Source organism: Anoplolepis gracilipes, chromosome 1 (assembly GCF_047496725.1).
Source record: "Anoplolepis gracilipes chromosome 1, ASM4749672v1, whole genome shotgun sequence".
NCBI lineage: Eukaryota > Metazoa > Arthropoda > Insecta > Hymenoptera > Formicidae > Anoplolepis > Anoplolepis gracilipes.
This window is the reverse complement of record NC_132970.1, coordinates 11,901,601-11,929,028: the sequence shown is the minus strand read 5'-3', so window position 1 is coordinate 11,929,028 and position 27,428 is coordinate 11,901,601. Positions and strand designations below refer to the sequence as shown.

The window sequence follows — 27,428 nt, the reverse complement described above, 5'->3', positions numbered from 1 at the left end:
ATTGACAGTTTCGTTTAAAAACTCATGCTGACATGACGTGTCTCCTTGTTTGTGTTCATCTCAAAGTTAATAACCATTGTTTTTAACTAAGTGACATATTTAATTATTCCATCATTAAGTTCTACCTTTAAACATGTCCCATTGGATTCTTTCTTCTCTTTCTTAATTTACGTGTGAGTAGACTAGTTTTATAACGCCATTATGTTGTATTGTTTGGCTTAAATCCGTTAAAAATTGTATCCATATATCAATGTTTGATCCGTTATTTATTTTCTTTATAGTTACATTTGAAAAGGACCACAACCATATGGTCGAAACGTCGTGTAAATAAATTGAATAATTTTGGCTAGTCAGGTCGTTTTTAATTAACCCGTTGTTTATAATTAAATACTAGCGACTTTAATAACTTATAATTGTAAAAATACTGCTTCAAAAAGATTAACATATGCTGCATTTTGTTTACATTTGAGTATAACATAATAAAACGAACCTAATCTTTAAAGTATTTTAGCTTAATATATTGTCAATATTAACATGTAAAAGTTTTACTCATATATGACATCTCCCAGACAGCACAAAATATTTATAATAATTATTTAAATATTTTATAGATATTTTTAAAATTTTAGATTGAATAGATTATAAATATTTATCATAAATATCCTAGAAAATATTTGAGAAATATTTACAAAATAATTACTATAATTACTATAATAAATATTTATTTTTTATTTATCATAAATATTTCATATGTATAAAATATTTCATCTATATTTTAAAAATATGTCAAATAAAGATTTTTATAAAATATGTATAAAATATTTATATGTATAATATTTCCAAAAAATATATTTTCATAAATATTGTGTGCTGTCTGGGCTACTAACAGAATTATGAATAACACGCTCTTGTGTCTATATACGTATAGATATAAGTATATGTTACAGACTTTTTACAAACTCAATTATCAGAATTATACACTTACGTTGTAACATAATGTACATTATGTACATAAATATACATACGTTGCAGATTTTTTATCAAACTTTACAAAAAGCCTCTTTTTAAAGCATCGAATCTTTATTATTTAATAATGACTGCTAGTCTAATAGCAATATATTTAACGATTAACTAACATTTATACTTTTATCGCACTGCTATCATAATATTGACATATTTAAGAAAGAATTGGACGGATCAGAACTACGAAAAGTTAAATAAATCGAATATATATTGAGATTTACAAATTTGACAAAGCTTTTAGCCTTTTAAAACATAAAATTAATTATTAGTTTGTAAATTAAAGTAAAAATGTGCCCTGGATAATATAATTTAGTCTCAAAATTGTAAATATTATCTTGTATCAAACTTTTTTATAGTAACATTGTAGTACAAACTTTTATAGCAACTGTACACAAAAATTCATCATAAATAAAAATTTTAATTTTACAAGATCAATTTTTATTTTAATTCACAAATTAATAATTAATTTTATATTTTAAACACTAAAGAGCAATGTAAAATGTAAATTGTACAATGTCAAATTTATGAATTTCAAAATATTAGTATTAGATTTATTAACTTTTAACTCACCTGTAGTAGTTGGTTCGTCCAGTTCCCCCTTAAGGGGGATAAATACTGTGACGGCGACATGAGTCGACTTCTTTTTTTTGAATTTTCTTAAAATATAATATATACAGAAAGATATATAGTCTCCCAAAATATTATGTTTAATATTCATATAAAATTATGCTTAATATTTATATAAAATTCATATAAATAACGGAACTACGTTTTATTGCACGCATCGTATAATGCTCCAGATAGGTATGACATTTTCACAACTGGCCGTGCACTTTTCTTAACCAATTTACATCCAAATGATTTGAAATTTTGACAAAATATTTTCAAATATAATATCTTCAGGTAAGCTAAATTTTTTTCAACGGATTTGTGTTCATCGAAAATACATCAAAAATACCTATTCACACTCGTGTTAAAAATTGGACAGTGTAATTAGTAATTTGATCAATATCACATTATAACGTTATTGCACTAATGCGATATCTATTCCTTCCTACATTTCCTGAATCTAACCATGAAATTTGAAGTTTTACTACCTCTACATACTACTAATGTACCATACCAATCATTCTTCCATTATTGTAAAAAGCTGTTTTTACAACAGTACAGATTATATAGAGTTTAGAGAAACTCGTTAGTAACAGTTGTCCAGCCAAAAAGAAATAGTGCCGAAACTATTGCGTGACCAATTAAACTATTGTATTATTAATGATTCAACTTAGATGTCCTTCCGGCTTTCGTTTCATTATGGTCTTCTATTATGATTTAACACGGTTACATACAGATTACAGTATTACAGCAATAAAAGCAACAGGTGTATTAATCTTTGTCACACAATAAATGATTATTCTCAATAATTATACAACAACTAATTGACAATGTTTAATCATTTATTAGACGTTTGTTATATCAGCGTAATATCAGCGAAAATATCACAAATACATATATTTCGTTATACATGACACAGTTATACAAAAAAATAATCTTTTTTCAAACACAAGAAAAACAATTTTAACTATTTTCTGTAGTCGTTTTACTGAATACGTTGTTTTCCAAATTGTTCCATTATGTTATTTTTTTAATTTTACAAAAACTTTGCAAAAAAGCTATTTTAACGTGTTTTAAAATTATAGTATGTGTTGAAGAAGTTTTAATTGCATTTCAAAATTATGACCTTCCGTATTCAACACACATGTTTTTCTTATCTTCCATCAGGCATTGAGTCTTTGAACTTAAGGAACTGTTCTAAGCTTTGGAAAAAATCAGGGTCACTTGTGTGTTATATTATCCAATAAGTTTTTAAGTAAAATATTCAAGATAGAACTGAATTCCGGCTTTCTTTCACATCGAAGAAATTTTAAATTAAAATTTCGACTTTAAATCCCTAGTGTAACGGAGCGACTAATTATCGATATATGAAATCGTCAATATACAAATTAAAATATAATAAATAAAATATGCTAATATAAATATAATAATATAATAAATAAATATAATAAATAAAATTAATATAAAATAAAATATAATAATAATAAAATATAATCGATATATATATATGAAATATAATAATAAAATATCGTAATACATGAAAAATCGGAGTATGCTACTTGATCACGTGATAGTAAGTATAGTGCGACTAACAATAAGTCGCTCGTGTACTCGCCTTATAATCGATAAGATATTCATGGTTTAATATGCATTAGTTTTCGATTGTTCTTCAGATTGTTCAATATTCAATGTTAAAATTGACAAATTTAAAACAGGAATTATATATCAAAATTTTAAAAATATTTGGCAAAAATTTACACACACACATACACACACACAATATATGTACACATATTGTATATATATACACACACACACAAAAATTTATGTATACATTTTGAATTAATTTTGACATTAGATTCATATTTAGTAACTTAAAAATCTTTAGGTTTGAATAAATTCAATTGATACTTATTTGAGAGTTGTGAATTCTCAAAATAATTGAATTCACAACTTTTCCGCAATAGATCCCATATTTAGTCATGAATATTTTATTAACCATAGCAAAACAAAAAATTTCTTTTCAGAATTAAAAATCCTAAGAATATACTTAATTTTTCAATAAAACTTATTCAACGTATACTGTACCTATAATGTTCTAAAATATATTAAAAGCCTTGTTTGCAACTTTACACAAATTTTTCAAAATTGTGACGTGTGGAGCAATTTGAAAAACGAGATATAAAACATTAAAATAATAACATATTTATTTTTTTTTTATATTCTTGTTGGAGTTATGTACATATCTAAAAAATGAAAACAAATAGGAATCTTTATAAATTACGAAACGTATACGATATAGCGCGCATCCGATTATATTATTATTATAATACATAATTCTTATATAATACATATATATTATATATAATCCTTTGTTACAATGGCGCACAGTGTCAATGTACAACTGGAATAGAAAACGCTATCTTTTTAATTATTCAAAGATATTATTTAACATTTGTTACTATTAATTAATTAATATTATTATAGAATTAATTATGGAACATAACAGCATAAAGCGCGTCTCGTTTAAGTTTTGAACTAACATTCTGATAGACGATACTCGTGAAGTAAATATGCATAATTAAAAGTCGCTTTTGTGCGCGATAATGCGTAATAAAACCACAAAGAAAATGAAACGATAACTATTAGCCGGAAAAATATTAAAGTGAAATGAAATCTCGCCTCACAAATTGCAAACAGATGCTATTACTTATTCAAATAATAATATTGTAAAATCGTTCTTTCTGAAAAAAGCAACTCAAGGGCATAGGTATACATATAATTCTGTTGTTACAAATCAAGCCTGTTGTAGTTTAACCCTTAAATATGTCAAACTTAAGGGATTGAGTATATAAATCCAGTGACGTAAAAGAGAAAAGAAACATTATGCATATAACACACTTGAGAAACTCATTGGTTTACCATGGAATACAGTAAGTTGTAACAAAACACACGTAAACTAGGCCGATAAATTTTCCATGGCAAACCATGAAAATATCTAATGTATATACTAATTTAACCATACGTAAAAGATGTAATATGTGAAAGAGATTTCTCCTTTTCTACAAAAGGAGAAAAAATTCTACATATGTATAATCAAATATAATTACATTATAACTTAATTATAAATATATGGGAAAAATTCCATCTTATGTATAACAAATATAAAGAATAATCTCTAAAAAATATAATCAAATATATTTCAAAACCTTTGAATTTTCTTTTAAAGACGGATTCTTTGATTAATTTGGAGACGATTTTTCCTGAGCAAAAATATGGAAGTATCAATAATTTTCGAATTATAAGCTATTGAAAAAGTAAAATTTTTCGCATACTAAACTTTGTGTTATAAAGTTAAAAGATCAGACCACACAACTAAATTCTTTAGGTAATTTCTCAAGTGGAATTTATTTCAATAAAATTTTAATTTAAGACTTAATAAGGCTTACAAAATTATATAATGGCAAAAATTGGAATGCAAAAAATGATGACTTCTCTTCTTAACTTCTCCGATGAGAAAAAATTGTCATACTTCTATAGCAAATGAATCTATCCTTAAAAGAAAATTCGCGTTTTTCTTTCAAAAAAGAACTTGAGTTTTTATTTGCGCCTTATACTCTGCTCTTGACTCTTATTGTTTTTCTCTTGACATTATTAATTTAATTAGACTATTTCAAAGTGTTAAGTAAAGTCTCATTATTTTTAAAACATACCTCGATTTAGCTTTAGAGAATAATATTTATGTAAAAATGATAAATGGCTATTTTTTGTTTATTACAATATTAATATATATAATAAAATTATCTATATTTCAATAACTGATTGTGAGCCGAATTGATCTATAGTGTATTATATGTAACCTTTTTTGCTTAAAATGATCTCTAGAACATATTTTAGAAATTTGTCAGTTAAACTCCGAGACATCTTGTATATAATACATAAAATATATTTATATATATTTTCTTTCTCTTGTTTAAATCTTTGTCCGAATGCGCGCAACGGCAAGAAGAATGTTTCTCAGACTTTCAGCATCACACGCATATATACGAAACACGTATGCATGTATGTATGTGTATGGATATACACTTTTGGTTGTATGGTTGGTACGCATTTGGTTTGACGCTGAAGTTGCCGACGGACATTTCTGCTCTAGTGCGTCTATGTACAGAAAAAATTAATAAAAAGAACTAAAAAATAATCAGAAGAATTTTTACATTGGTTTTTTTAGAAAAAGTAAAATTTATTTAAAAAATAGTAAAAAATTATCCTTCTAATTATTTTCAAGTGTTCTGTTTATTTTCTGTGTATACGCAAATTATGTAAAAATAAGAAAATATGAAGTTCTATTTTATATATAATTATATTTTTATATATTTATTTTTGATTATGCAGGGTGTTTCATTTTAATCTTACTAAATATATCGAGAAATATTGAAGAAAAACGTTTCAAATAAAGTTATTTGACTCAAAGGGATATATAAGTTGATGCCATAATTTGATCATGAATAGTCGTTTAAAAGTCACATAAGTTCCCTTCAATTTCTTAAATAGAAACCCTGACTTTCATTACATATTCTTATAGCTTACTTTGAAAGATTTTCAAAACGTTATAATAAAGTATTTTTTCATTAAGAATTTTTCGAATTATAAGGTTTGAAAGTTAAAGTAAGGCTGACATTAGCATCTAAAATTTTCTCTAAATGCAGCGAAAAACTATTCCTCACAAAAGAGATTAGAAAGAAATATAAATGAAAATAAAAGTTGACAGAGGTGTCAGAAATCTTTATTTTACAACATGATTTGAATAACGCAAAAATGAACCTTTCTATTTAAGAAACATTCTCCATTATGCAGTTAGAAATTACATAAAAAAGAGTTAAAAAAAGAAAATTTAAGTAGAAATACTTCAATAGAAAACTTTTCTTATGAAAAATTTGAAAAACAATCGAATATGTGCATAAGCTTATTAATAATAAATCAAACATTAATCTGATTAAAAGGCCATACGAAATTATTGGAAGATACACTAATTGCCGAGAACTTGAAGTGTGGACGTGAAGAGGATTATATCTACTTTGGACATCTAACTTCATGTGTAAATATGTCAATGTTTGACGTATAGTCTGGCTATCCATGCGTGACAGTTTTTAAACACGTGCGATGTCGCGTCAATCTTTCCTTTGCAATCTTTTATTACTATGATTTTACCAGTTCCTCTTTATAATAACTTATAACGTTTTTAGTTTTAAGTTACGTTGAAATTTTAATTATAATTATATTAGTTTTCGAGTTGCGTGAATTGTCGGTTGTGTTTTCGTTTATTTACATCGAGTTATATTGAATTTATAAATATTGCGAATGAGAACTCGTCGTTTATGTTTTGATTTTGCCAGCTATGTTATCATGATTAAGTCATTATACTGAAGAAGATCCCAAAGTAAGAACTGAAACTCGAAACGTACACATTACATATGAAAGAGGCTTCATACTAATAAATGTACATACGTGCAATAAACAACTGTAGTTTAGCTTTTAAGTTTTTTTTTTATGGCCTTTTAATTAGATTTATATTTGATTTGTTTTCTTATAAAATTAAAACTAATCTAAAGATATGTGCGTATGTAAATTAAGAATTGACTCATTAACTACTCATTAACTTGATGTTAGTTAAAACTATTGTAGTTTGTTACACAAAGACATCTATCTTTCAGTATTAAGCGTGCGTAAAGAAATCCCACTTCAACTTAAATAAACGTAATAAACAATGATCATCGATCGTAATCATAGCTGTGATAAACTTGAGTTTTCGGCTCTAAATTATCTAAGCACGGAAATAATTTATGAACTTCTGACACAGTATATAACTGTTATACACATCCCAGACCATTTTGTGTATATATGTATGTGTGTGTGCACGCGCGCGTGTTGTATATGAGATCTTATTCGTGCAATAAAATAATATATTACGCAAATGCACTACTTAAAATTGAACATATACGATACTTGCGTTGATTTATATGCAATTTATATGTGATATATATTAAGTTATCATTTTTATATAACATAAACTCTGAAAAAATATTACATATGTTATATTATAATATTATAATAAAAATATATATAAAAAATATACTTTTATTAATGACAATAAATAAAACTTCATCTAACTTCATATAATTGCCGAAGTGTGTTTGATACTAACAAATATTTTTATATTTTTGTTATAATATAAAAATAGAAGCTAATACTCAGACATCATAAAATACGAAAAATATAGTTTTTTTTTTAATGTATATATAATTTAACCAAAGATTCAAGAATACTTTAATCTTTATTGAGATTTCTACTAAAACAAACAAAACTAAATAATAAAATATATAATATAAATTATGTATAATAATGTAATATAATATATTAAGAAACATAACAAATATAATAGATTTTCTTATATTATTTTTTTATATTTTCAGAACACACAATATATGCACTCATCTAACATAAAAAAAGAGAGAAAGAAAAAAGGAAAAAATAGAAACGGAGAAAGAGAGAGAAAAGAAAAATGAAATTAATTTGTATATCAGCATCGCTTATTTAAAATTTTTTAACGTAAATTCATGAAATACTTTGATGGCTTAGTTTATTTTTAACAATTAAATCGAGAAATTTGAATTAGCTCTTTGTACAAATTGTATATACAATCAAAAATTCTTTATTCTGAGATTCATTATTCGCGTTTTGAGTATTTGTGAAGAAAAAATTTGTAATCATTTCTTTTATTCGCGACTAAAAAAAATTCTGTATTTGTGGTCAAAATTTCAATTCTATTCTCTTTATAAATTCTTTACATAATTAAAAAAAAGAAGGAGCAATGATCGAATATGAATATAAGTCCAAAAGCTTGCAAAGTGCCGCAAGAAAAAATTATCAAATTTTTTTCAAATTTCTAATCAATCGTCCAATAATATTTAAGTAATTTTGTTGTAATTCTTACAGTAATTGTTGCAATTTTAACATATAGATCTTAGAAAATATTATACAATCGCATATTAAGTATTAGCTATGTATTTAATTGTGTTAATTTGAAATAACCATCTTTTCTAACTTTTTTCTTAATTTTTAATCTTGGAATATATCCTCTATTTCATACATTTTTTTATCATATTCGCGGTATTTTAGCGGAACCTATTCCCCGCGAATAAGAAGTTTTAATTGTATAAATTTTCAAATAATTAATTTCTATTAATTCTATTGTTCAATAATAAACGATTAATTTCGAGAAACAAATAAACAAATAAATATATAAGTAATTTTTACTTTATAATTAAATAATTGAGAGAGAGAGAGAGAAGAATAAAGATAAAATTTTTCTTTCATGGCAAAAAAATCGGAAGAAACAATGCGAGTCGATGCACTGACATATGAAATAAATATGTAACAGAGAGAGCGTGTCTTGTCGAAAGAGGTGGAGTCACAAGAGAGAAGACACAATACACGGGATCTCTTTTTTCTTTTCCTCTCCCTCTTTCTCCCTTTCTCCCTCTCTTCTCTTTCTCTCTCACTTTCTTTTTATCTATCTATCTTTTTCTGTAGATGGGCGACTCGTTGGACACCATTACGCTGAATCGTGGATGTAGATTGGTCGGTAGTACTGCTGGGTGGGAACAGAGCTTATCCGATTCGACTGCACCCCACCAAACTCGTGAACTTAGTGAGCAGAGAGTTAGTCGAGCGTCGAGCTTTAGCTATGTCGAGATATACGCGAGAGGTAAATTGGCGACAGACACTCGACAAAGTTACATCGTAGTATCTTCAATATCGATATCGAAGAAAAACAAGTCCGTCGCATCAAATAACGTTTCGTTCAGTTCGTCTGTCGGTTCGATTTTGTCTACAGTTTATATTCAACTCCGACTGTGATTTTTTATTTTGTTGTGTGGTGAAAAAAAACAGACATTCATATATTGTGTAAATATTTCAAAATATTATTAAAAAAAGACATGCCATCAATTTATGACGAAATCTTTACGGCAGAAACCTCGAATCTCAATAACATCGCCAACATGATGTCGCATTTTAACCAAGCAAACTTCACGTTTCGTCAACAACCGCAGCAGATCGCGAATAATCAGCAACAGCAGCAATTAATAATGCAGCAAACGCAACAGCAGACACCGATGCAACAGGTTCAAACGCACACCGCAGCCGCGGTTGCCCCTGTCATTGATGGCACCCACTGGTATGGATATCCCAGATCTATACCAGCGACACCGGCCTTGCATCCTCAACATCAGCCAAATACACACGCGCACGCACACACAACTCCTTCACAATTCTTTAATCATACCGAGGCCGGTATGATCATGCTCCCCGGATGGCCTTATTCGGCCTATTCGCAATATATACAATATCAGTCGCAACAACTGCATCATCTTCAACCACAGTCACAACAGCACTTGCAAGCAAACTCGATGCAGCAACGAATTCAGCAGCGTTCGTTGCTAGATGAACTTAACGAGCCACATTCCTCGCCGGAACAGAATATGCAGCAACATTCGCCATCTCAGCAGCTATATCCGCAACATTCATCGCCGCAAAATATGCAGCATCATTCGCCACCTCAGCAAATCTGTACGCAACATTTATCACCGCAGCAAAGTATGCAGGAACATTCGCCAAATCAACAAATCTGTTCGCAACAATCGTCGCCGCAGCAGAATATCCAGCAAAACTCATCACCTCAGCAACATTATCAGCAACATTCGTCACCGCAACAACACATGCAACAAATTTCGCCACAACAGTGTCAGCAACATTCATCACCGCAACAACACATGCAACAAATTTCGCCACAACAGTGTCAACAACATTCATCACCGCAACACCACCATGATCAACGTGCTTTATTAGCTAAACAGTATCAAAGATACTCGCATCAATCATTTAGAAGCCCTTATAGACAGCAAGTATTATTACATGAGTGGGGAAACATTAGACATGAAAATGAGGGAATCTCGATGCTAAATCCACATCCATCAATATCCATCAGAATAAACAATTCAAATGACAATATAATAAACAACAGTGGAGATAGCAGCATGAGTGGCAGTAATAGTACATCGTCGCCTAATAATTCAAACGCGATATACGATATGGATTTATCATGTACTTCCGGAAATATCAACTTGCCGTCGACATCCGCAGCTATACCATCTACATCAAGAGAAATGCCGGCCATACCATCTACACCAAGAGAAATGCCGGTCATACCATCTACATCAAGAGAAATACCAGCTATACCATCTACATCAAGAGGAATACCAGTTATACCATCTACATCGAGAGAAATACCGGCTATACCATCTACATCAAGAGAAATGCCAGATATACCTTCTACATCAAGCGAAGAATTGCCATCCAGGCGTCAACCATACACTTCCAGAGTCGCGCATGGAAGAAGAAGCCCCTTCGAGTGGATGAGAAAACCATCGTACCAAAATCAACCGAAGCCAGGTCAGTGCGATTGTCATCAAATAAATCGATTAACAAAAATTATTTCGGCTTTTAAGCTTTGTGTCCATGATTCTAAATTTTGGTCCGAATTTTGATTCCAAGAAAAAGTTATTATAACTTGGATAGTGAACATAAAGCCCACTTATTCACAATGCTAAATTTAGCTGTGAGAAATATTTAACCGAAAACTTACAATTAGTATTTATGAAAAAACAGCAATTTTATTGGCTACAAATTTCTCGAAACCTCTGACTAATTGTAAGTTCTAGCATCGTGGACATTGGGAATTAAAAAATTCGCACAAAAAAATATATCACGTCTTATTTTTCCGTACTATTAATTAATAGACTTTACTTAATTTCACGTTGACGAATTTTTATTAAAATTAATCTTATTTTATTTTTATTACAATTTCGACTGACAACTTTGATTTTTTTTAACATGAATGTGAATAGTCATTTCCAATGTATTTTTTCTCGCTGAACACGAATCCATTTTCAAAATTGGGTTACCATGTCATAATTTTATGAAAAATGACGTCAGAGACCAGAAACAAATTTCGTTTGTAGCTTCTTTAATACTATTTTTCTTAAAAATATAACGTGATAACCAAATTTTGAAGATGAGTTTATATTCAGCGTAAAAAATACATCGGAAATGATTATTCACACTCGTGTTAAAAAAAGTCAAATGTCAGTGTTACATGGAAAAAAAAGAACTATTTTAAAATTGTTATATTTTAAAATTGTTATATCTCGAAAATCATATCGAATGGAAACAAATATATTTTACAGCTAAAAGTTGGTACTTTTGTATGGTGTTAATAAAATTTAGAAAAAAAAATTTGGTGCCGATGATACAACACCATGAAAATCCTCAAAATTTTTGGCCTCTTTAACGCTATTTTTCTCAAAATTATGCCGTGATAACTAAATTTTTAAACCGGATTTATATTTAGCAAATTTTGTTTGCTAAATATCGGAAATAATTATTCATATTTGTGTTACAAAAATGATATTGGACAGTGTAAGCAATTAAGACAAGGAAAAAGTTCATTGATATTACTGTGAATAATATATGTTATAATAAATCATATTTTGGTAAGCAATTGTAATAACTTGATTACAATCTATCTGTATTTATATCCAAATGTAAATATTATTGTACGAGAACTCAGACTGAGACCTAGTATCGTGGACAAAAGGTTTAAAATTTTATTTTATATCGAGTCTTGAATAATAATGTGAATTTATCCAATAGTAGGATCATATATGTATACGTGTTTTAAAATTCGTTAGAAATTGACAAAATTATTATGTCATTAAAATAATACATTGAGAAACAGAATACATTGAGATTACAATAAAAGTATCTTCCTCACAGAACACATATAACATAGTACCATAAATTATAGTGAGCAGTAAATTAATGAGCAATAGTAACATAAATTAAAACAAAATTAATGTGACAAATATCAATTTAAATTCGTATTGTTAATATACATAGATATCAAAAAACACCTATTATATCTTAATATACGATAGATAACATGTTTCATGCAGAAGAAAAATTGCCACTTTTTATTTCATAAAATTGTTAATTCTCATTATAAATAAATTCATTTTAATGCATGAACAATAGATTCCACGCGCCGTCGGGAACATTTTACACCTCGATTCGTCGCTTTCTAGTCCCACTTAATTTTTATCTTATCTTGCATATTTGACTAGATATAGCACAACAATAGCACAGCATTTTATACATGAAAATTATTGTAGATCAGATTTTATTTTTTAATCTTAATTAACCGATGAAAGAAATTATACCGTCTACAATATACAGTATTCTGTTAATCGTGTTGATAGAAAAATTTAATATAAACATAGATCCATATATAGATTTTTTCAAATTATTATAGAGACAGTGTTATATATTCAATAAATTATCCGAAAAATTAATTAAAAATACAAACATCTCTTGCTCGGGATATCCTAACGAAAAAAATGTAAATAAATAAATAAATTTAATTATAAATGTCAAATATAAAAGAATAGTGTTAAATAATATTGAGAGCATAACAGTAATTCCTATTATTATTTGCTTAATTTGAAAAGAATGACTTGATATTGCTCCAAACTAAATAAAATTGCATTAGAAATTAATTACTGTAAATGTATAACAAATAGTTTATTGATGGTACGGTATTCAGAAAAATTCACAGCCAGGAAAGTTCGCAGAATTTGAATTTTCAAAAATCGCCATTCGGCGAAATTATGATATAGTAATTATTTAATTAAATATTTTCTTTAAAAATTTTCCCATCATATTTATTTACCAATTAATTAGTTAATTTAAATGACCTCTTATAATCGTATCAACAATAAAGACATGTTCATTGTGAAACATATTATAGGGCTAAAGTCATGATAATCATCGTAACGATGATATCTGATCAAGTCAGATGAGAAACGAAAAAACTCTATGTTATCGAGGATTAAAGCCAATAATGCAATTCATTATCTAAGCATTGTATATACCTAATTAAAATTTATAATTAAATAGAGCAGAATATTTAAATGCTGAATTGAACTAGCATTAAATTGAAACAAAAGCTCAAAAGATTCATCTACAGAATGAGAAAGTAGGATATATTTTTTAGTAAATTCTCCTATATTATATAGATATTTGTAATATTTTCGAGAATACATTTATTATATATTAAAAAGAAATATTGAAAGTACAAATATGTATTTTTTGTTAGAATATATAAAATTTAACATTGAAAAAGAGACGAGTCTACAGATGGTTCAGTTGCTGCGAGAGACGCGCAGATCTTACAAATATCTTTTTGACGAGACTTGAATGAAAAATCTAATCTTCGGTTTCACAAGATCAATTGAGAAATTGGAGACTATTTAAAAACATAATAGAGTTTAATACGCGTGTATTAATTGTAAGATGCACGTCTAACGAGAACGCCGAGAACTTCGACGATTATAAACACGTCTCGGCGGTCTAGATACGGCAAACCATGTAAACACGGTAACAGACGAGCAAACATCTAATTGCTCTCAAATATTTGTGAGATAATCCTCTCCTCCTCCCCTCCCCTCCCCCCCTCCTCTCCTCCCCCCTTCCTCTTTTTCCGTCCTCTTGTCACACCTGAATTTTTCTCTGGTTTCGAACGAAAATCCCATTCGTTCCCACACGATGTCCTGAATCAACACCCGCGACAAGAAAGAGTTAAAACTTTTACATAGAAACCCGCGTGTCTCGCGGCACCGTAATACTCGAGTCCGGTAGCTCGATAAACCGGTGAATTTCTTAATACTCATATCGACAACTTCTCGTACGATGAGAGAGATGTCATGTTCATTCTTGCAGCGTGCAACGCTGCTGACAATGCGGATTCACCTTCGCCAATTAACGAACTCTGCTGCCGACTTGAAACTCTCGGTACGAATTACAATTCGAGATTAATCGTTGTATTTTGATGTCTTTTGCATGCGTTGTATAGCATTGTGCATGCAAGTATATACTCAATGTTATTTAGTGAAGAATTTTGTAATTAAACTTGGACTCCAGCATTGAATTTAAACAGAAGCTCATACACATAAAAGAAGTATCTGAGAAAGTAAGATATATTTTTTAGTATTTTTTCTTATATTTCCAATTTACTTAAATACTTGCAATATCTTTAAGATTATATTTATTACATTTGGGGAATAATAGTAAAAATGTTGGATTTATAGAGCTACAATATTCAGAAAACGCTATTAATAACGATAGAAAAATAGCAAATATTGATATAAAATCTATAGATCTTCTTTTTTATTATTTTTAATATATGTAATATATATCATAATAATGTATCTTGATATTTCTATAAGAGCTGAGATGCTAACAAAACGTTAATGACGTTATACGTAAGATTTCAAGAGATATGAATAAATCTCTTAAATCAAAATTAATTAAAATTTATTATTATAGTCACTGTGTATGATTAATCGATCATTATTCAACGAAGCGATTCATATCTCTTGAAATCTTACCGTTTATCTCACTTTCCCAATCATCTTTATCCATCCAAAAATTTAGTTAAAAATTTTCATCGCGTAAAAAACGAAGTAGCTATTTGGCAAATTTTTTCTACTTTTTAGTCCATTTTTTCTTCCTGAAAACCATCAACTTCTTATGTTCTTTTATTCGACTGAAATTTGTATACCCGTAGAAAGACGAAATATTTCCCGATCACTATCTCTTCCGAATTCTGTTATTCTTCAGGCTCTATAGTTATCAGGTTCTTCCCAGATCCGCAGATTCTCTATTTCTATTTTTTTCTTTCTTTATACATATCTTCTCTCTTATTTGCATCTTATTTGACGCGCGTGCAGCAAGTATGCACTTTAAGTACCTTAAAACGAGCGTGTGTCCCCTGTACCTTCCAGGGACTATTATCTCCATTTTATGGTTATATTGCAGGCAGAAGCGCCGCTCAGGCAGGAGCCCTTTCTCATGACAACAGTCTGCTCGCATAATATACAGAAATGCGAGGCCGTCGTACAATCTCGAAGGGAAGGAAGGCGCGTTCCTTTCGTACGCGTTTTCTTGTTCGCGAATCGCACGCCTGTTCCGTGAGAGCGATCCTGCGATGGCAGCACGCGATTTCTACCGGTTTTATGACACCTTTCGTCTCACCGCGATCCCTTTATCGACTTTTGTGCGATTAAAAACATCACAAATGGCGGACGAAAAATTTAAGCCTTTGAGGACGGTTACTTTTTTGGAAAAATCAAACTTTTATCAAATTTAGAAAAAGTATTTTATTTATTTTATTTTATTTAATGAAACGATTTTTATTTATTTGATGAAAACGAACATAGTTTTGATTAAAAATCAATTAAAGCACATGTGATATTCATTGAAACAATTGAATCAGTTACACAGAGATCAACATTGCATTCTAATACGCATTCTTGACTCTGATCTTTTTTTTCTATTGTTTTTCTTTTTTTTTTTTTACCAGCTCAAATTGAATAAGAGAAGGAAAATTGCCTATCTATTAATAAGTTTCTTCGGATGTTCTATTACACTTGTTCGTCCAATTGATTTCGCATATTAATTGATAATTTCTCTGATCAATTGAACACTGAAATCAACAAATAGATTCCATTTTAAGAAAATTTTAAGAAGGAAATAAATAAAAAATATGAAAAAATGTGATATCTATCGATTATTAAAGTGAAAAACTTAAATATTATATGTTTACTGTTTTTTGAAAGAAAAATCAAAACATATACGCGTCTTCCTTTCTCAAAGGGTTAAAAAGGTTTTCGAATAAAGTTAAAGAAATACAGATTATTATCACTTTTTAGTCAATGATTGTAGACAATGATCTTTGTTTTTCTAGCTTTGTTGGAAAATTTAATCCAGTTAGACACGCATAATTTTCTTACACTCTGTAATTCTTATTATTCGTGCAAACATCTTTCTCAAAAAAAGAAGAACAGCTCGGTACGTTGTATTATGAGAAGCGTGAAACAGGACCGTATCAGTGATTTCAAATTATGGTCAAATATTTGGACACTAGGACCTAAATGTAACTAATGCCGAATGAAAGAAAAAGCGAGAAAGATAAATGTATTACAAATGTACAGATGTTAACTGCCAATTCAGTCGAATAGGTATTCATCTTTCTGCATCATTTATTTTCTATTGTAGCCTCGCGCTAGGTTTCCTCAGAGTTTTGTAAAGAATTTTTTTAGTTTGCTGTGTCTTCCTTTTATTCTTCATCAGCTAACTTGTCAATTTGCAACACAGCTAACCGGAACGAAAGCCTGTTAAGTCCATTTGTATTATACAATATAATTCAATCTCCGCAATGTTGCTACTCTCTTTCTTTCCTATTCTTTTAATTATCTGTCAAATATATAATCATATGTATATAGAACATAGGTTTGTATTGTATAGGTTTAACACATTGTATGCAGGTTAGAACTGACCTAACAATATCACTTCCTGTCGACGAATTTTACAATAGATGCTAAAAGAAAAAGATTGATGAACCGTCATAAAAAAAGCGGTCCAATTTGTGCTAAAGTCTTTTCATGCTGACAAAATAGAAACATCAATTCGTTTTCGGTGACTTGGTCTTGGTTTTGAGGCTAACAATGAGCCTGGAGCATGAACATAAAAGATGTCTTAATTAAATACAGAACCCCTCAACAGGGATAATGTCTTCTAATATGTAACAATTGATTTCTTTAACGTGGTAGAAAAACAGTATGATCGCTCGAGGTTGGCTCCTGGACGCGAATTCATATTTTATTTTATTTTCATCTTGTGAATCTTCCAATTATATTAGTATTATAGAGTTTATTGTTATATGACAATAATTTTATTCTTACGTTATTAATTTAAAAATACACTATTTTATAAATTTTATTAATGACTTGTATATACATATGTACATATGTATAAGTACACATATATATATATATGTAATTTATATAAAAAAAAAAGATTGCATTATTTGTGTATGTTATTTATTTTTAATAAATTTTGTACCCTTAACTTGTTACCTAACCTTAAACCATTTTTGTGCCAAATCTAGTTTTTGAAATTTCATATCTAGGGGTTTCTTGCGTTTCTGATATAACGAATCTGAAGTCAGATATTCAAAATTAAAAGAAAATAAGGCCAGTCAAATACAGAGAAAAAAATTAAAAAACCTTTAATTTTTGTGAAAATCAGTTGCTAGAGTTTTTCGAATTTCTGATTACGAATCTGAAGCCAGATTTTCAAATTTCAAAATGTTAAATCCAATGAAGATATACAAAAATTGAGGAAATAATACGATTAGCTCAAAAATACTAATAGCAATAAATTTTCTGTAAATCAATTGTCTTTTAATAATTTTAGTCCGTCATTTTAAATTTTGTAATTTTGATTCCATATTCATAAACAGTGATCCCGAAAACTTAAATGTCTAAATTTTCATTCTAATATTTTTAATAAATCATGAAACATGACATTTTTTTATAGTAGTTTTTCAATTAACAAAATTTATTTTTTTTAAATTATTTTTACGTTCATTTCTCGCTAAACAATTTTGCATGCAAAGAATCGAAGTAACTATCAAAATATCAGTGTAAACAATTAAACATCATTATAAAAAAAAAGTGTCACTGGTGAGACATTGTGGCTCGGAGTTAAATATTTTCTTTATCTCTTAATTAATTTATTTCGATCTCATCATTGTCATGTTTATCTGGCCCACCGTATTAATACCAAAAAAATGTTAGGTTTGCTTCAATCGAGATATAATATTTGCGCATTCAAATATTACCGAAGGGTAAAAAATTACGAACGAATACCTATATAACGATTACATGAAATATTATAAATGAAAGAATCCTTTGAGGGTGGGGGAAGAATATATATATGTATATGCATATATCACACGATCGCGCGCGCGCTGGAAAATCCCTCCTCGTGTACGTGGGCCATTTGATGTGCGATATACAAATGCGAGATGGCACAATAGAGGTAATTGTGACGCCGCTGACAAATGGCACCCGCGCGAGTCGGCGCACATGAGTCGTGGTGGCCCGCGCCGACACGAGAGATATCGCCGGGGGTTGTCAAACGCCCACAGGAAAAGCGGGGCACGCGCTTTTGCCATTTCGCGGCGCGAAATGGAAGAGCAAACGCTATAATAGGGTGGCAACGAGTCCCAGGAGCATCATTTCTTCCGCTCCCTCGCTCGCGTCTTTCGTCTCTCTCCCTCCCTCTCTCTCTCTCTCTCTCTCTCTCTTTCTCTCTTTCTCTCTACTTCTTCTCTAACTCGTAACAGTTGTCTCTTTTTCTCTGTCTTCCGTCACGCTTGTTCACATTTTGTGCGCGGAGAGACACTCGAGAAAAGAGCTCGGAGCTCGATTTGCCAAGTCTATTCGTTCAAAGATTCTGACGAACCAATGTTAAATCGGCCGGAAACATTTTTTGAAAAATTTTCCTCAATGTTGTTGAATACACGCTTTGCATTGAAATGTTACATCATTGCCGAGTTAAAATAAAAACACTTTTTGTGTTAATTATTGGTTAAAATATTTTTGATCATTATCTTTCTCACAAAGATGACAAAATATATAGACTTTGCAAGCAACTAAAAGATTTCTTCTATATAATCGTGTTTAAAATGTATATTAAAAATAAAATACATATTTTTTAATGTATAGAAAATATAGTAAGATATAAAAATAAATTAGTAAAAATAGTAAAGTTTGACTTTGGCTTTCTCACAATTATAAAAGGTGTGAGAAAGAGTGCAACTAACATATTTTGTCTTTATAATCATTATTGAGAACATTCGGTGCATTGCAATCGCGTTCGACACGTCATCGAGGCCCGGATAATCGTAGGTGCTATTTCCGATATCGGTAAGATGAAAAAGCCGACGGTAATCCTTCCAAACTGACTCACACACTCGCATGCAACTGTGCGTGCGATGAAAAATCCCGACGCAACACTCGCCTCCCTTCAAACAAGAGCCTATACAGTCCGTAAACTATCTGAGGGGTTGTCGACGAATAGTCTTTTCAGAATATAAAAAGTTTAACTCCGAGTAGAGTTATCCTGTTAACCCTGTGAAAAAACTTTCTAAAAACTAAAAATTCCGATCTTTTGTGTTTTTCGATTCAAAAAAGTTTATTTTTTTCCAAGTTCTTTTTTTATATGTTACAAACATAGTTAAGAAAATGAATCGTTTATCTTTGATATTAAATTGTTTTTATTTTGACAATTTTCTTTCTTTTTATATTTTATATGTAAAATATTTTATTATATAAAATTTGTCGTATATTAAATATTACATTTAAATATTATGTTATATTTTTTTGTCTAAAAATTTCGATATATTATTTCCATGCATTGTCAGATTATATTGTTAATTGCTTTTTATTATTTTGTTTTATTATTGTATATTATCTTTAGTATTGATTTATTTTTATTTTTTTCATGTATTACACTTATTGTTAGACAATTTTCTTAATCTTACAATTAATAAATGATATTAATATTTAAATTATCTATGTTCTCTATAAAAATTTTATTTAATTTTATTACACGTACACAAATACAAGCATCTGTTATTTTGTGTCTTTATTAGATATGTGAATAGTTTAATTTCCTTCTTAGACGGCGAATCATTCAACTTTGATGTTTAAATTTTTCTTTCTTTTTATTTTGAAAGTTTTTATTGTTTCTCTATTTTATATATAAAATTTGTCATACATTAAATATATTTGCTGTCTAAAAATATTAATATGTTACTTCTACGCGCACTGCCTGAGATTATACTATTAATTTTTTATTATGTTGAATTTCTGATATTGATTTAACTTTTTTATTGTATTACTATATATTTTATACACTAGGCAGTTTTTTTAATCTTAAGATAAATGATATTATTAATTAAAAATTTATAGTAATAATTTAAAGTAATAATTTAAAGTTTCGTGTTTGTAAACATTAAAGAGCCTTACTCCTTAAGTAATTTATTATTAATTATTTAAATCATTATTCTCTCTATAAAAATTTTATGTAGAAATAAATTTAATACATGACCTTTTTTTAGATATATGAATAGTCTAATTCATTTTTTATTAGCATTGATAAATGCTGTAACTGTTTTAGTTTCGCGATAAAAAATTGATTCGAAACTGTGGAATTATCTTTGCGAATGTGGCGTGATGAATCCCCCCCGTCGCTCGCGTACAAGGAATCTATCACAATTAAGGCCGGTGTACAGTTGAGAATTTTTTTTATTCGATTACAATCTTCAACGAGATAAAGAATCTGTCTTTTGATAAGGTTTAAGGATATTTTATGTTTGTTTATATGCATCAAGTTGCGCGACATTTGTTCTTAACGCGTCAAATATTTACACGTTCAACAATGTGCAGCACACATGACAGAAAAAAAATTTTTAAAATAAGACGAAATAAAAGGAAAAATTTGAGCTACATCGTGAGATATCATATTGACGAAAATGTAGCGAACACAGTGTCTAATATTTATTTTTCATTTATCTCTCTCGTGTGTATGTGTAGCGCTTTATTTATATAACAGAGATTTAAACCGATTACGCAATCATGAAGTAATCAATTGTTACAAAAAAAATCTCTTGTAATCAGGAAAGATTTCCTCTTAGAATGTTTTCTCATTTATTAAAGCTTTCGTTTCTTCAAAATATTATTTGCAAATTTGGCATAATAACTTGTTTTCTAGAAAGGAAATAAAATAAGCTTTATACATATATGTGTGTCTATTTTTTGACACAATTATCAATTTAATTAGATTTTAGTATAGCGGATAAATGATTGAACAATGAGTTGTATATCGGAATTGGAGTCTGGATAATCGAAAATCGGTAGTGACGGATAAGATGTAATGATCAGTAGCGAATACGTGTCAACTTATTACATAGCGCGCGTTCTCTCATACAGAATATACGGCAAAGATGTGATTCAAGCATTATCATAGATATGGAGCGCTAGAAGTGCCCGCGATAACGATCGATCTCAATCTGAGTAAATGAAAACTCGAAACCCGACAGTTCGTAATATATTGCTGGGTGTTACATTTGAACAGATTATATATAGATTTAACAATAAACGCGCGCACGCAATATCACCTAAATGTCAATTTGTTTCGCCTAATTCGCTAAATCCTCGATACTTATGTTACATCTCGCACGAATTTTTTTACAGTGTCGTAATAATAAGATAATTCTTTCGTACGAAATTTTCGTAAAAAATGTGTGCGCTAACGTAAAAGTTTTATATCTTAAAATTTATAATTTTCTGAAATCTGTGAAATTATTTGTTTAAATAAATAAAATATAATTTTTTTCAGATAAAAAATGTAGATGAAGTTTTGATGTGAATAAGTGATGCAATATATGCTCTCTTCTGCTTTGTTTTATGCAAAAATTTCATATAATTTTCGCTGCAAAAATTAGAGTAGAAGAAATAGACAAAAGTGTGTCCTTTGAAAATTTTTTTTTTCTTTTGTCTCAACAATTCTGATTTTAACATATTCTTAAAAAGAGAGAATAAAGAAAGAAAGAAAGAAAGAAACCTTGGAAAAGAAAGTTGCATAAAATTTGAAAAATAAAGTAAGCGACATTTCGTAAAAATGAACAATTGGTTCAAAATCTTGTGAATACTTTTCAAAGAAATATTTCATAAACTCTAGTAGGCTTTCTTTTTTTAACAATTCATCGTTCCTTCGGTTCTATTGTCTGTCGTCCATGCATCTTCGTCACGAGGATGTCCATGTTGGCAACCATTGAATTCATATTGAATCCACCTGGATCCATGTCTGAGATGGTGTACCGTAGAAAGTCTGTCTCTATAAGGTCGCCGCTTACTCGTGATGCCACGAAGGCCTCGGTATCCCCTTATCGAGGAGTGGTGGATTAACGTGCACGCCTTTGATCTCACCGGCGCGGCAGGGCCTTATCTAATCGTGTCCCTCTCTCTCGAGACATCTCGCGCCGTTCCCATCCCTGTCTCTTATTCCTCTCTTTCTCTTTCTCTCTCTATTCCGTATTTTGTGCGCGTGTTACCGCTACAAACGCGCGCCACGTCGTAAGAAACGCATTCACACCGCGCGATTGCCAACGCACTTTTTTCTTTTACCGCTTTCTGACGTAGCTGACGCGTCGCGTTTACTTCTTTCCTCTTTCCCAAGAAATATGTATAATAAGCACTCCGCGTTACTCATCTGCGAATCATAAATGCATCATGTTGTTTCAGACTTGTGGCTTTTTCATGTACGCTTGTCTTTTTTTTTTTTTACATTTATATAATTACTATTATAAAAAAAATATAAATTTTAATTCTCTTGTAGAGGCTGTACTCTACTTTGTTTTATTCCGTTTCAGAATATTTCTTATGTATGTTTAGCGCATAATCGTTTTAGGCTAATAATAGGTATTAAGCAAGTTATTAACATGACGAATGTGTAGTGTTGCTCAATTAAATTCATAATATTTGAAATTCATTGGAATGCGACGAGGTTCATGCGAAGCAATATTAATTTATATTTTTAATTGCCATCTAGATACTACTATTTCTTTTCTCGAGTGATAGTTTCGTAAATCTGAGATAAGCAATTAAAATAAATCGTCATAATCGCTATATTTATTTTGATCTAATAAGTATAAATACACTGGAGTGCTGAATTAAAGCAATTTACGTGCTAAAAATAATTAAGATTAGACAAGCACTGTATGATAAAGAGTGCATACGTTAATATAAATAATATTACTTTAATTAAGTGAAATATTTTATGTTAACGCAATTGGAAGAAATCTTAAACGAATTTTCATCATAGTTTGATTTAATAAAATTTTAAAGCAACCGTTCTCAATCATTTTATATATTATTATATTATATAGTAAAGCGTCCCTACATGTTACATTCGAAATTATAGAAATTTGTACGCAATTGTTTACCTCAGATGTAAAACTTCTTGTAGAATGGCTGAATTGCAAATGCCTCTTATGTTACCCTTTTTTTATTGATAATAATTTCTTTAATTATTTCCAAATGAAATTTAGCAAAGGATAATTCTTTTTGTATCGTCGATTATAGCCGACGCAGCCGTTTATCACACACACAGAGAAAAATATTTCTTTATATTTTGAATTAATGAATGTGTTTGTTTGACTTATATTTATTTCACTAAAATAAAATTATTATTTATACAAAACATTATTTTCATTGAATAAAAATTTGATTGTTTCGTTACATTAAATCAGATTGTTTGATAGTTTGAAAAATAACTATATTATTTGAAATAGTACTTTAAATATTCTAATTCGAACAAATTTGTGTTGTTTGTTTAAATTAACTTATTACTTTTGTTAAAATTATTTTTTAAAGGAATAATATAACTGTTTAAGTCTACGAAAAAATGAAATTCTTTTAAAAAATATTTTTATTTAAATATACATGTGTTTACTTTAAAAAACATGTATATGTTTTTTGAAATTTAAACAATCGCTTTTATTAATTTAAACATTATTCTGGTTGGACTATTTCAATGATTAAATTTCTTTAACCAAATTTATTAAACCCAAAGAAACATTTTTCTCTGATAGTCGACGTTGATACTAATGAAAGGGTTAATCCGACGTGAAATTAATTACGAAACTTTGTCTCTTCGCTTGGCTTAATGTCGCTACGTGGTGTATGTGCTGAAAACGTTATCTCTCTAACGTATTATTGACAAGAGAATCAGTACGATAGATACCTATTAACCGCGTAATAACCGCCGGCGTTATCTCTTCTTCTTCTTTCTTTTTCAGGAAAAACTCGCACAAAAGACAAGTATCGTGTAGTTTACACCGACTATCAAAGACTGGAGCTTGAAAAGGAGTTTCATCTGAGCCATTACATCACCATCAAACGTAAAGCCGAGCTTGCTCTTCAGCTCAATCTCACAGAACGGCAAGTAAGTATAAATCCCACTCAAATTAACGTTCAACCTTCGTGATGTTCTCTAATAGCTTCTTTTCGCACCATTCTTGTGGTGTACGTGTATTAAGATTATTTTAGCAGAAAATAACAGTTTTATATCACAAAATAAAAAATAAGATTAAGGAAAAGACAACCGCATAAAATTATCTAGAGATTCTCATTATAAGATCTTTATATACTTTATTTAAAAAAAAAAAAAACAAAGTTAAATGCAACGAAATAATAATTTCGAGATAAATTATAATTTAAGAAATTAATTATATATAATTATTTTATTTAATTACTATACATATATGTATTTGTCGATTTTGAGCTTTTTTTTACGTACTTTTCTCTTTATTTTTTTCCATTTTTAGTTTTATTTTCGTTTAAAATAGAACTAAAAATCATAAAAGAGAAATATAATTTTGAATTTGATATTTAAATATATTTTATATTTACGTAGAATATAAATATAGACCTTTTAATTTCTAAAGAAATAATAGGACTACGAATACTATATGTATATACAACACAGAAATGTGATACATAAATATATATATAAATATATAAATAGAAAAAAGGGGTATAATACCATACCGATCTTTTAAATCGTACTTTATCAATTTCTTGCTTATTAATAGTTAAAATATGAAATAAGTAAGCAATAAGAAAGAGAGATAAAAAATTATTAGATCTTTTTTGTGCATACGTTTGTAATGCAAATATACATATGCATTACAAATATTTGAAAAAATCAAATACGATTAACGTAATTTTTGGATAAATTTATATACAGTAGCTGATATTAATACACAACGTGTTCTGATTATTATGTTCTTTATAAAATTAGGTTTATTTTAAACAATTTTACATTTATTCAGTATACATTAGATAATTACAATTATTATCATGTTTAACACATTCGCACCATACATTTAGCTTGTAAATTATACCTGTATTCATTGCTGATAAAAAATATGTTATTCAATAATTATTTTATGTGTGATATTTTTTCATTTATTAATATGTATGTAATTTTGGTATTATTAATCTAGTCAAATAAAAACAGACTAAAAGCAACCGCAGAAAATAAAGTACGTAATAATCGTTTTTAAAAGAGATTAATAATTAATAATTAATCAATTAATAATAATGAACAGTTAAAAAAAATTAAGTATTATAATTATTTTAATAATATTAATTATTAATAATAATATAATAATACTTAAAAATTAAATAATAATTTTTTTTAACAATTATTTACGCGCCTTGTTTTCTTGGTTGGCTCTCAGTCCATTTCTATTACATTTTACATTACCGTAGAGTATAAATATAAACCTTTTAATTTCTGGAAAAGTAACAACGAATATTGTATACAGAAACGGTACGCAATATATTATATAAAAAATATAATAAATATGTATATAAAAAATATATATTTAACATAAAATATTTGTAGATAATAAATAGAAATATTTGTCACAGAGAATAAAAGATAACACTTTTAATTCAATAATTGAACAAAAAAAAGATTATTCTTAAACAATCACAACGACAAATTAATTATTATGATCAAATGCAACGAATGAACGAAACGCTTCGCTCGAATGTTTCAGGTGAAAATCTGGTTCCAAAACCGTCGGGCGAAGCAACGAAAGCAATTGAAGAAGCAGCAGGAACAGCGAGCGAGAGAGCAGATGAGGCAACAAACGACAACGCAGGTAGTCGCCGCGGCTGCAACTGCAACGAACGTCGTGAATGCAACGGCCGCGGCCGGCGGAATGGCGAGTTACGGCGGAGCAGAAATGGGAGGGATGCTGGGCGGTCTGATGCAGACCAACGGCGCCGGCGGTGCCAGCGGTAGCAGTTCCTCTTCCTCGATGCCCATGCCGATGCCTCCTATATCGCAGCCACCACCGCTTCTACCACCATCGTTGCCCCCGTGGATGGGACCCTCCACATCATCCACGCAACCTCCATAACCTCGTCCTCAGTCTCCGTAAGGCCGGTTCTCGTCTACAAGTTTCTCGTCTAGAGTCGTAAGTTGTAAGTCGTAAAAATTAACCAATCACAATTAAATTTAGGGAAGAATAATCGAATCAGATTGATTAATTTTTTACGACTTATGACTCTATTGTAGACGAGACCTGAGCCTCCTCATGCTCCTCAGCCTTCATAACTCTTCGTAGCCCTTATCATAATTTTCGTCCGAGCCCCTATAGCAGCAGCCTCCTAATGCGCACTTCTAGTCGACACTTTGCATTCCTTTCTTTGCAACCATCGAAAATAGTTCCGACTACAGTGCTCAATCTATCGCACTCCACATCCTATTACAGCCTAATCTCACAGAAAACACAACGCGAAAAACGCTCTGTCCTTGAAAAAATGACTAGACTATAATTTTGGGGGCAGATACAAGTAAAACAACCATAAAATAGAAATAGAAATGCACACGAATAGGCTGTAATTTTAGGAACAAAGATAAGTGGAACAACGATAGAATAGAAGAGGAAATGAAGACGGCTCATTACTTCATCCGAATTACCGAATTTTATTTAAGTGAAATCAATAGTGATCGAATGAACGAATGAGACGGCTCATATCCATCATTACATGGTTTCTCATCGCTCGCATCCGTCTATCCCTTCCATCGACCTGTGATAAGCAACTGTTGAATCAACGAATCGTTCATGAATTTATATATGTATATACATATATAGGAAACCTAACAAGTGGTTTACAATTCTTAATTATATA

General features: G+C 29.5%; 1 protein-coding gene across 2 annotated transcripts; it reads left to right on the top strand.

The window, feature by feature from the left end:
* LOC140664279 (uncharacterized) lies at positions 1–27,355 on the top strand. Of its 2 annotated transcripts, XM_072889282.1 has the most exons (5): positions 1–173; positions 9,223–11,142; positions 14,527–14,598; positions 24,518–24,663; positions 26,288–27,355. In XM_072889282.1, the coding sequence occupies exons 2-5, from the start codon at positions 9,630–9,632 to the stop codon at positions 26,651–26,653; spliced, it is 2,097 nt and encodes a 698-aa protein (XP_072745383.1). In that variant the 5' UTR covers positions 1–173; positions 9,223–9,629; the 3' UTR covers positions 26,654–27,355. The 2 variants fall into 2 exon arrangements, with proteins under 2 accessions (XP_072745383.1, XP_072745392.1); XM_072889291.1 differs by lacking the exon at positions 14,527–14,598 and having other exon boundaries at positions 3–173.
* The last annotated feature ends 73 nt before the right edge of the window (positions 27,356–27,428 follow it).

Excerpts from the sequence above, each read along its gene's own strand:
- LOC140664279 (XM_072889282.1), top strand. The coding sequence starts at position 9,630 with ATGCCATCAATTTATGACGAAATCTTTACGGCAGAAACCTCGAATCTC. Across the intron at positions 11,143-14,526 it reads CCAAAATCAACCGAAGCCAG|CGTGCAACGCTGCTGACAAT; the intron begins GTCAGTGCGATT and ends TCATTCTTGCAG. Across the intron at positions 24,664-26,287 it reads TCAATCTCACAGAACGGCAA|GTGAAAATCTGGTTCCAAAA; the intron begins GTAAGTATAAAT and ends CGAATGTTTCAG.